Here is a 12,706-nt window from a genome sequence, read left to right on the forward strand (position 1 = left end):
GGAACGGCCCACTTTGACTGCTGTACACCTACGTATTTCATAAATGAGATGGAAATTAAATCTTAATATATTTGACTTTATGGTGAGTAATATTCATTTTCAGGTATACATTTCTTACCTTTACCCTTTAACTGCATTAAACACCCAGGTAGTACTCACACGAATGTCACGTTTTACAGTATGTTTATACTTTATTTACAGTTTATTCCCCGTTGCGAAAGCAAAATTCTTGAAACTATTAGCACAATTTTCAAAACAGTTAACACAAACACTGAAACTGGCCTCCCATTTACAAAACTAGGAACACGTGTCTCTGGTTAACACACACACACACACACACACACACACAATGCAAAATTCTAAACCATCTGTATGGTTCACTGAATGCAATTCCATCACTTTAATACAAGTTTCATATGCGAGTGGCTTGTTTTCAAAACACATACATCTCTATGCTGCTGCTGACAATTAGTGTTCATTACTTTAAATAAAAATTCCACACATGGAAATGCATATTTCATATATAATGTAATCAAATGTCACAAGCATAAAAAGTTGATATTAACCCCAAAGTAAATCACAAATTGTGCTGAAACATGGAGCAGACAGGAGAAGGTGGACAAGTTGGTGGACGTGGATGTGAACAGAGGGGTGATCGTGGCCGTTGTCACGGTATTTGACACAGGAGACAGCCAGCCCAGGTGAGACCACAGCATACTGCTGTAACAAATCTGAGCAACAGTTGTGGGCCATGCCACCAACTGCAGGATGACAATGAGGGAAGCAGGGCTGGCAGTGCAACCAAATCGGCAACATTCAACAGTTGCATCTATAATTTGTGCATTTTGAACTGAGACTAGGTACGTGTGAATAGCAGTACTTTATGTAACTTATTGTATTCATAGAGTTTGCAGCTTGCATACCAACGCAGCACCCTACTTTGTTTTATACAGTAAATATGCATTGTATGTTAGCCTATCAATATTCAAATGTACTGTATTTGTCTTTTTTTTTTGGGGGGGGGGGTTGAAAGAAGAGCTGCCTATGGCGGACGTAGTCGGCTCGACACCAGAACAAGAACTAGCCATTGTAGATCTGATCTGTGCAACAATGACATCTGCCTTTACGAGATACAAAGCTACATAGTTGCACATGAGGATGTTTTTTAAGTTGTGAAAAGCACAAGTGTGTCAACCATTGACCGTGTTCTCAAGAGGCACAATGTCAGCATGAAGGCAGTCTACAGAGTTCCATTTGAAAGGAATAGTGAAAGGGTGAAGGGAGAACATACGCTGTGACGCAGGTGAAATGATGTGGCCAGACACAGCCGGGCGGCTTAGTGACGCAGAATGAAGATATCATTGTAATAGCAGACATTGATCCTGCAAGTTTATGATCTATTTTAATTGTAAAGTAATTACTAAATATAATGAAATTACAAAAACATTAAAGGTTTCATGTATACTGATTTTCTGTTTGATAATGTAAGCCTTTCAGCTGCATTCAATTGTATTTTATTTTGGTTGACGAGTTAAATGATATAAACCTAAACGTTTGAAGAATTGATGTAAATATTAGGTTTTGCAAGATGTCTGAATACATTTGACATGTTTGCTTCATTTTGTAATTGTATCTGAAGTTTTGTAACTTGGTGTTTTTGTTAACTGTTTTGAGAATTGTGCTAATAGCATAAGTAACTGCTTTAGCGATTGAGAAAAACTGTAAATAACCTGCAATCAAAATTCTTTATTAGAAAATGTATTTTTTACGTTGGTGTTATTATTAACTCAAGGGCATTGCGGCTCAAGGTTAGCCAACTAGGATATTATGTAAAGAGGAATCCTCTGAACAATATTCATCACCTGTTCCCTCTTCACATGTCTTTTATGCATGATGTGATATTTTGGATTACTTCCCAGGCGTCCTCTCCCAGCTCTTTTATTCGGTCACACTGATGAGTTAGTTTTTCTGCATAGAGAGATATCTGCTAAATCAAATGTAATACTGGGAATTCCTATTTTCTGTATTAGTAAGGTTTATTTTCTTAGTGCTATGGAGCATCAGGGACTGTACATGTCCAATTACTGTATTAAGATTGACAACATGCTTTAGTCACATGTACCCACCTACAGCCAATCAGCAGCCACTGTTTGAACACAAACAGACAGATACAAAGATGGCAAAAACCACCAAACAACAATTCATTTATTACTTTTTCTTTTTGTGTTTCTGACTAACAAAGACTGCAGTGGAGACCATGATCATCACTCAGCAATTAAACAACAAAAATCATAAACTTGAAGCACTGGAAAGTTTATTAGAGGGATGACGAGTTGATGATTATGGGGCACAGCAGCTTCAAGAAAAAGGTTCATTTCCAGTATTGGGGAGTAAATACAGTATAATCGTAAATCTCAAAAAACTACTCACTTCTAAATCTTTTGTAGTCATTTTTGTATTACTTTAGTATAAATACATGTTAATTTGGATTCATATGTTGTTTTTTTCTGACTTTATGTGAACGAAAAGACACACATTTGCCCGTTTTCCCATTGGAAATAGTGATATTTTGAAATCACTGTCTTGGTCACAAAAGCAAAGTTTGTGGAGAATAATAGCAATTTTCTATACTTTTGAGGCATAAGCAATTAGGAAATAACACTTACTACCCAGGAACAAAAAAAAAAAAAAATTGTTACACGCCGCACGTCACGTTTAACCATCACTGAAGTCAACATGTGAGTGCTGACTGTATAAGTGTAAAGTATTCATTTTAAAAAGTGTTTCAATAACCTTCCATTAACAAGCTGGAAACATCTAATATATGACGGTACACTTTGGTCTCTTCTATTCTATAAGTGTGTTTGTCGTCTAAACTCTTATCTAAGAATACCTTTCAGGCTATTGTTCTCTACCCAGTTCAGATCTTTAGAAAAAGTTATTTTGCTGAATGTTACTATAAAAAGCCCAACTACCAGCGCTGAACAGCGTTTAAAAACACTGAAGCAAAGTTTCAAAACCACCTGTTTAAACTCTTCAATGAGCTGTGTGTGACACATTGTTGGCTGCATCTGTCTGTCAGTAAAATTACTGGAGCCTGTGCCTCTCCAGATGGCCTGGCAATCAAAGTATTATATATCCCAAATTAGAATATTACCTATAATTATGTTTCCATATTCTCACTTTTGTTATAAACAATGTGGTACGGTAAGTGTTGCAACCGTGAGTTTTGTTTTTTTCTTACAGCTAAGGATTTTATTAGAGACTATGTGTCTGCAAAAACTGGGACAAACCTCTGGTACTGGCATGTTACTGTACTTGAGCTCCTGGTTTACATCTCCAGCTGGCAAACACAGGCCGGATAGTATTACTGTAAATATAAGTGCATATTCAGAATGTTAATCTGTTTACAAGGCTGCAATGCCATGTACAGTAACATTGGGAGAGTTATTCTTGCTGATGATATTTACACAACTAATGTTGTTTATAATATAAGGTGAGCACAAACACTTGGAAAATCAACTTCTCTGTAAGTGCCTTTTAGCATGTTTTTCTGTTTGTTTATGCCAAAAGCTAACAGATTAAATGTTTAGTGCTGTTGATGTTGATGTACAGATTATAAAGTGAGCTCCATCAAGCAACAGCCGCCCCTATTGGTCAGGCACCCGGGGAGCTCTAGCAGACATCGGCTGGACTGGCCTTTGACCTCCACTGACATCCGCTGCTGAGCTCCTGGGTGTAAAGGAGGACATCCACTGACCTTCACTTCATCTGAGCTGGTTAAGGAGTTGCTGTGGCGAGGGAATATAATTTGGCATTCTAAATCGGGGAGAAAAAGTGTTATCATTTTATTATGTATTTATTTGGCAGGCACCTTTATCGAAGGTGTTACAGGGCAGTAGACGATTACAAGGCAAAGTAAATATTTAAATACAGTATGGTTTACAGTAAAAGCAAATTATAATACTAAAGTACACTATGAAATAAGAAGCACCAGGTTGTACACAGTGACATGATAGTAGTGCAATAGTGCAAGGATAGTGCATCAGCTGAGTGTCCAGTGATGTGGTGCTTAGGTCAAGCGAATACAGTACATAGTAGGAGGGGTAGATCAAGAGGTCTATAAGTGCAATCTAAACAGAGGGGAGGATGGAGAGAAAGCATGACCAGTTGGCCAGTAGAGGAGGAGCGGAGCGGGCGAGAGGGGGTGTAAGAAGATGAGGGATTTGAGGTAGGAGGTGCGGTGTGGCGGAGAGAGCGATAGGCAAGAACGAGTGTCTTGAATGCAAGTAGAGATAGATAACCGGTGGAGGCCAAGCTTGTGGCTGTGGTTTGAATTAAAACCTAAATTTGAAATTTCAGATGTACTAATTTTACCAGGATAGAACCCTTGATATGTAATTTCAAGGGGGTCCTGGCAAAATCTTAGGATCTTTGTTGCAATCCCCACACTAAATTTCCTCCCTAATTAGCTGGATTAACTTGTTGACAATTGTGTTTTCAGAGCTTTATTTAGACAACATTATTGTCATCAGCCAAATACTTTGAATGCTATTGTTGTGTACATATCATGAGCCAAGTGCAAGTGACAAAAACAAAATAAAATGTATCTCTTGCTTATCGTTTAATCCAGTGTAAGGCTGGCCAGGCCACTAGCGTGAGTGTGCAAGGAATGTCTCCTACTGAACAGCAGTTATTTTAAACATTAGATGGAATTAGTTGGAGTAATTTGAGGTAATTATTTCACTATAATATCTGATAATAATTATTAGATAAAGGCCAGGGTAATACAATAAAGAAACTAGAAACAATCTTTTTTTTTTAACAAAAACAAAGCATTCTGAGACATAATGCAAAATTACATTTTACTTTTAAAACAGTATGGTTTTGAAATATCTTACAATGTGCTGTAAAATCTTATGCTGAGACACAAGGCTACTGGAGCAAAAGACTGTTCTTTAATGAAGGCAATATACACATTGAAGACCATGAAACATTCCAAATAGAAACTTTCCTTTCAGTGTAAATAAGTAGGCGCCCGCCCCTGTGGTTTTGATTAGTCCAGTAATGTCTATTTTAGGAGCTGGCAGAGCAGTACCAGAGCACACAGCTGTTAATGGTGGTAACTGGCAAAAGGCCTGGAAAAGCTCAGTTTATGGTGAGAGAACTGTATTAAACTTATAAACTGATTCTGGTAAACACCAGCTGGTTTTGAAGTCTTGACATACAGTACTGTATTTAAAAATAATAATGTCATTTACAATTAAACTGTGCGTTCTAATTCAGTCTTACTCAACTGTATTGAAAATGAGCTAGAAATGAAGGTTGTGTTAAACATTCGCAATTGTGACCTGCTATGACATTTCCTTTGCTACTATCACTAATGTTATACAGTACAATGAAGATTTGAATCTTTCTGGTGCAAGCAGATCCATAACTGTATATTCTGGTATGAACAGGGTTATGTTTCACAGACAGCATTGTCGCAGCATCTGCATTGTGACTAGCGCAAGATGGATGACCTGCTTCCATTCCAGCTTATTTGGAACTAAACTATGTATATTTAATAAAGTGAAATCTAAATTATGTCATTGGTTCAACACTTATACCAATGATAAAGGAAAACAGGATTGACTTCGCTGGCCTTTTATTTTAAATGTTGGCAGAAAAGAGGGCTGTTATTTAATTTTACCATCAGGGAAATATTGGAGGAATTTATAAAAGTCAGTTAAAAAAAAAAAAAAAAAAAAAAAAACCTGATGCATATGATTTGAACTTGGCACTACAACAGCATATCTACAATAGCATCTTTTATATAACTTTTATACAACCACTATCTACAGAAAACAGCGACAGTGTCAAATTCTGATACCTTCGTCTGGATCAACACGGAGGTCATTGTGACATCAAAGTCTACGTGCCTCTGTGGATGTTCAACCTTTTAATTTATGACAGTAGCATCACCTCTATATTTAGAGTAAACCCTCAAGTGGATATGTGAGGCAGGCGGGAGGGGATGGCTCCAGACAAGGTTTTGAAAAAGGTCTGAGTCTCTTCAAGGGTTTTTAACTATTCGTGTAAATCTATGTAGGAGGGCACCAACAAATCGCCTGTGCCAGACACGTTGTCAGAAGCTGTATGTAAATTGCCACTTGTGTATATTTAATACGCTTATAAAAGATGTTTCGATTGGAAACACTTGAGACTGAAGTCTCTTATATAAAACCACAAGGCAGTGATTGCACTGGCATTGGCCTCAGGTCTGATCTTGCCCATCTTTGACCTTTCTGTTTGAGACTGCCAGCCAAATGATCCCAAAAGTGTGGTTGGTACTTTCATACCTGATAATATCCTCTGGTGCATGTTCTGTATGACTGTCTGTTACTGTATTTACTGTGCTTATTTGTGTGATGAACTGACTTTATGGATCTGACCCCTTTTAGTGAGATTAAAATCACTATCACCATTATTGCAGAAGAACCTGGCTCTTTTTTATAGTTGTTAAGTCGCTGGTTCATACCCAGACTCATACCCAGGTTGACTGATGTGGAGATGATTTTGCATTTTAGTATTGTACTGTTCGCTGACGCCTAAACATGATGCATTGTGCACTGAGGTCTGTGCAACACAGATATGCTTCCCCACCTCATTTCCCCCTAACCATCCTTGAGGTGCTCCTTTAGAAGCAATAGCTAGCAAGCATGGCAAAGTATGATCAATGAAAACTGCAACAGCAAATCAATTAGTACGTAAAGTTAGAGAACAGAGGTTTCCATGATGGTTGGGAACTAGAATATTTTGTAATTGAAAATAACAAGAAACTTTTGTGTTTGTTTTGCAAGAAACAGATTGCAATTTGCAAAAAATACAACCTACACAACGCCACTATGAAACCCATTCAAGTTAACTTTGCCGGTATCCATTGAATAGTGGCAAGTGGAAACGTAAATTTTATAATAATGAAAGATAGTCAGTCTGCAGTTGCAACAAAAACGTATGACATGTGTTTGACAGAGAGTGAGGTTTATTTATTGAAGCATCTGACATTTTGTTAGATAATATGAAAGAAAAAAATAAGGTGATCTGTAAAATTGTCTCCCTGCAGTTGAGCAATGACACAATAACTCTGTGCATTGCCAGTGTATCCAATCAGAGTTGTAACTGTCTGATTGCTGCAATCAAATCAAGCTAGGCTTTTAGCATTACATTGGATGAGTCAACTGCTAATTGTGATCTCGCTCAACAGTGTCTGGGTTCAGTGGGTGGACTATAGCATGGTCTGTCATGGAGTCAGATTACAAACTAAAGGTCTTCCCTGGTCCAAAATGATAAACCCGACCCGACCCAGAACTGACAATTTTTAACCCAAACCGACCCGATCCAAAGTAAAGCTCTCATTAGACCCGGCACCGACCTTTATGACTGCTCCAAATGGGCTACCCTGTGTTTTGGCTGAAATGTACAGGTTTGAACCCACTAAAGCCCGGGTAGCTCATTTGGAGGGATAAAAAAGACCTTGCATCCTGTGTCCACTTTAACTTTCATGAAACTTTTTTAGAATTCCCATGGCAATTCTACTGAGTGGACATGCACTCCTAACTCGGGTCTAAAACCTGTATTCAAATAAATTAACAGCTGTAATCAACAGTGTTTTCACCTACATTTGTTTATTTGACAGGAGTTATATTTCAATCTTAATCATAGCCCGTAATAATTTTTTCTCATTTCTGTAAATAGTTCATTTAAGATATTTCATCAATTTTCTTCTGCTTCTAAACACAGGGTAGCCCATCGGGAGCACTCAATTCTGTTTCTCCAAATGAGCTACCCAGGCTTTAGTGGGTTAAAACCTGTATATTTCAGTCAAAACACAGGGTAGTCCATGCGGAGCTGTCTTTTCTGCTTCCCCAAATGAGTTTCCTCACACTGTTCTATTTTGGTCGCTCACTTGGAAGGGAGGCGCTATTTATCGGACTAGTCTGGAAATCTGTGCTACGGGAAGCCCATTTGGAGGAAGAAGCTCACATTTTCAAAACACCGGGACACTAACCCTTTCACAAATGCATTTGTAGAACAAGGCATTGCTATAGAATCGTTATGATTGTTTCCAGAGTTGTGACCTGCTGCCTGCTACAGTGGTGGAATTTCCAGAAGTATTGCATCTTCAATCACATATGTCCATACTGCTGTTGGTATTTTTGGAATAAGATACATTTTATTTTATGATTAAATTATATGTATTTTTTTTTTATTTGCTTAGGAAGCTGACAGTAGAAAATCAGCCAACTCCCTCCTGTATATTGTAGTGCTGTACCATTTCAAACAAGCATGATGAGGACATGTGGTGTTTGAATGGCAAGTAACATGCACATTTCCAGCATTCATTCTGGCACATTACATCAAGAAACAAGCAAAGCATTCAAATACTACAATAATATCCTTTTTTGTCATATCATCCTGTCGAGTCCCTTTACCATACTTAAAAATCCTGGCCTCATTCTGTAGTCTATATCATTAAACCACATTTAAATTCTCCATCTGAGACGTCACAGACTGTGCTGCCAAATTGTTGGGTGATCTCCTCCCTCTGACTACATTAGAAGCAACTCCAAATCATTGTGAATTCCAGACTGAACTGGGTGGGAACAGATCAAGTTAGCTGCTTGAGGAGTGTTAGCCACACTGCACACCCTGGGCTTTAATTAAAACACCACTCATTGTCCATACAGGTAAGGAACCGCAAGCTCATTTCTTGCCTGTGTATGTCTGTATGTATGGATTCTATGAAGGGATGAAAACGATGACAGTTATTTCATATTGAATTTTCAAGAGAGACAGGTGGTATGTCTGTACAGGTAAGCATTAATAGAGGTTTGATGTATTTACACTCCAAAGCGTTTTTGTTTTGTTTTTTGAAGTTTTTGAAATCAATAAGAGGTGATGGTCATAACTTGCAGGGCATTTCGATTCCTAAGTGCTAATTGCTGTATTCATGAAGCATTAGTTTGCACAAAATAGGACTGCATATATGTATACTGGTGTCCTAATTCTGTAATGTTTTATTCTGCAAAAAACAAGGAGTTATTTTATATGCAATTAACCATTTAATTAGCATTCAGTTAACTCTTTCAATCCTGAAATATTTGTATCAAAATTAAATTATATGATTTTCAAAAGGAACTCCTTTATTGAGTATATATGAGAACATAACATAAGGGGGGACCTTGAGACTAAGTTCTGCTTGGTGCTAACATTTCAGTGGTTTTATCCGCGAGTAGATGTGTGCATATTGACTTTATAATGCATTTTCAATTTATATTTACAAGGAATGTACAGTAAAATATTTTTTTGAGATTATTCAGAAAAGCACAGGGAGGCATGGATGTAGCTCTGTGCCCTTTCCCTGGTTGTACCAGACTTGCAGTAGGCTTGCAGGTGATACAGGACGTGTACTGTTTAAGTCAGATGATGATTCTTCAGTTTGTCTCTTGAATTTGATGCGTTTTGACCCACGGAATGATGTCGACTGTATTAAACTGCTACTGGCCTACCCCCTCCAAGCGTTAATTACCAAAACCTAGAAAAGTAAAGTACGATAACGGTATTCTAGAAAAAGTACATTCCATTCTGTGTGCCAAAAGTCGTTGTAAACATAGCCAACGACACGTAGTATCAATTTTGCAATGTGATATTACACTACAGCTGTTGACTGAGGTATCAAGGAATCCTCTGGAACAGGGCAGCCTAAAGATTTGTGAAAGCAGAGTAGATTTACAAATCTTTCTGCCAACGCTTATATAAGGCTGTTTTAAATCCCTAGTTTGGTCTGTGTACAGGATCTATTTTTAGAGGAATAATATCCACACAGTTTTGAGAGAGGGTGACAAGCTGTGAAGTAATTCATGAAGTGTATCGAAGTTTTAGAGAGTTTTATTTAAGTCTGCCGCCTGAAAATACATAACGTTGGCTTCGTTAAGCCTTTATGGTTAACACAAACGTATTTATCAGAGCCAGTGAACAATGAGGAGATTAAGTTAGCTGTCATCTATACATGTCAGCATTTATTGTGCCACTAGGCAATGCTTTTGTTGAAATAAATAAATAAAAAAAAGAACCCTTTATTTTGTTTGCAACAATTTCCAGTAATTGTTATAAGGCATTTCAAGTAGTATTTTAGTATTGATCTTTTTACAATAACTTTCATCAAAGTTTTATTGTGTAACAGAGAAAATTATCAGAGAAAACCTAAAAAAAAAAAAAAAACTCTTTAGAAAATTAGTATTTTACTTTTATGAAACCTTGAAATTCCTTTCAAAGTAAGAATACCATGTCCTTCATAGGTGGCCCTATGTTCCATTCGAATTCCCAATTTTAGCCCCAATAACCACCTTAAAAGAGGTGGCAACTGATCAATACTATCATAGTAGTGCTTACATATTGCAATGGTCTCACAGCATAATGTAAGACTTGCATGTAAACCAGTGCTAATAAAACTATCAAACTAGACATAAACGAAATACACAGCCTTGCTTGATATGCCTTTTCCTACATTTAACAATGAACATGCATCATTTGTGTAGCAAAATCCATCCAGGAAATAATTTGTATTTATTACGTTTCCTTTCAGGATTTCTACAGGGACACAGAACAAGCCATCCTTCTATTGTCAAGATAATTCGATTGAACTCGTAGAGAGTGCACAGGTCAAACCCTCACCCACACGAAAAAGGGCAAAATGGATCGATCCGCACAAGAACTCTTCCTGAACTTCATGATCGTCTTGATTACTGTGCTGCTCATGTGGCTCCTTGTGAAATCCTACATGGAGTAAGACACTGCCCAGTGCTTCCTGGATTCCTTCTGAAGAAGCATATCTTGTATTGATCTTGATACAGTATGTGAGAGCAATTTAATGAGAAATATGCATGTGTGCATACTGTAGGTTGCCTCTTCTACATGAGGCATAAGCTTTGCAGGCACCAGTAGGCATGTCTGTACATTGATAAATAAAAACAAAAAGGAACCAAAACCTGATAAAGACCACCAAAGATTGGCCTTTTTTACAACAATGTATGCAGCTAAGAACAAAAATATCAGGTTCTGTGTAACCTTTACCTCTTTCTGTCTCTACTACTACTGTGTGGAAATTGTAATCTGCTCAGCTCAAATCTCTGTTTACAGTTTCTGTACTATGCAAGGAATATATCTTATTGCATACGTTGCAAGTAGATCGCGGAAACAATACTGTCAGTAAAGGCATTGCACAGCATTCAAATGTTATAAGGTTCAGTTAAACACTGTATTTCTGCTGCACGGTATTTAAATGTAAAAATAAATGCTTTCTGTGTTCTGTTTTTGTTTTTTTGTTTTTTACTATTGATACAGCACTATCCAAATACTTATGATACACTGTCTAAATGAGTTATCAAATGCATGTTTTGTTATACAGTCTTCTCTGGAACAAAACATACATATATCCTACATTTGAACTATTTTGTATTTTAATTAATATAGGATGGGGTTCCCAACCTGGTTCATGTTGAAAATTCACGATGGAAAGTCAACTTTTAAGTCAAAAATCAGCTACATTTACGGAGTGACTGTGAGATTGTGCTGGCCAGGCATTTTCACCCTTTAAAAGCCATGCCACACTGTTTGATCAACACTATTTTAATTACATGCTGCACCTTGATTGCATTGCTGGCCTCCTTTGGCATTGTATATGGCATGATGGAGTGCAGGGTCAGCAGGGTGTCACAGTGTTGTAAAAAAAAAAAAAAAAAAAAAAAAGCAGTTAGTGTTAATATTTGAGTGCACTGGTACTCCATTCCAATCCAGGACCTGGTTCCAACAAGGTCTTCATGAACTGAGCAGCCAGGCTCAATTAACAATTGAGGGCATGCTTGGAACAACGTCCTGGACTGGAATAGATTGGAATAGATTGGATGACGTCATTAATTAATGACATCCTGAAATATTCCTGTCGCTTCAGCACATTTTCTTCTGGAAGCACAGAAAAGTCATGGAGTTGAATAACCAATATAAATTATTATTATTATTATTATTATTATTATTATTATTATTATTATTATTATACATTTTTTATATCATGCAACAAACACACTGAAACAATCACCGTCATTTACACCAAATGGCCACTAGAGGGAGGGTGCAACACGTTTCTTAAGAAATCTGTACACACAAATATAGTATTTCCACTGTTTTGTTTGCGCCTTAGATTATTATTTTTTTAATGTGCTTTAATCACAAAATAGTTATTCTATATAAACTTCTTAATAAAAAGTTCTTAGCTTCTAATTATTTCTTTTTTTTTTTTTAAGTTAATTTAATAGGGAAACAATTACAATCTTTATGCCACAATTTGTTAGCCATATAAATTCTGTTGTATCTGTGATATCCAGCAGGTGGCGATGGTAATTCACCCAATACTTGGCCTGAATGAATTGAAGCTTGTATTTATTTTTATTTATTTTTTTTAAAAAGTAACTGTCTAAAGAATTCATACATAGGTGCTTTCCAAATATGCATCATATATTGATTTTACACATTGACTGGGGAGACAAATCTTCTAGGTGTTTTTTGAGGTCTTTTTGGAAGGTCTAATGCTTCATAATGCAACAGTTCAGAAATGTTGTAAAAATGAATAACACACTTGAAATAAAAACACATTGTGTAAGCTGCAGTC

The 12,706-nt window shown here is 37.0% G+C and overlaps 1 protein-coding gene across 2 annotated transcripts; it reads left to right on the top strand.

The window, feature by feature from the left end:
* The first annotated feature begins 8,292 nt into the window (after positions 1-8,292).
* Positions 8,293-11,350, top strand: LOC121302625 (sarcolipin). Of its 2 annotated transcripts, none has more exons than XM_041232630.1 (2): positions 8,293-8,729; positions 10,628-11,350. In XM_041232630.1, the coding sequence occupies exon 2, from the start codon at positions 10,736-10,738 to the stop codon at positions 10,829-10,831; it is 96 nt and encodes a 31-aa protein (XP_041088564.1). In that variant the 5' UTR covers positions 8,293-8,729; positions 10,628-10,735; the 3' UTR covers positions 10,832-11,350. The 2 variants fall into 2 exon arrangements, with proteins under 2 accessions (XP_041088564.1, XP_041088565.1); XM_041232631.1 differs by lacking the exon at positions 8,293-8,729 and adding an exon at positions 8,738-8,855.
* The last annotated feature ends 1,356 nt before the right edge of the window (positions 11,351-12,706 follow it).

Source organism: Polyodon spathula, chromosome 30, assembly GCF_017654505.1.
Source record: "Polyodon spathula isolate WHYD16114869_AA chromosome 30, ASM1765450v1, whole genome shotgun sequence".
Lineage (NCBI taxonomy): Eukaryota > Metazoa > Chordata > Actinopteri > Acipenseriformes > Polyodontidae > Polyodon > Polyodon spathula.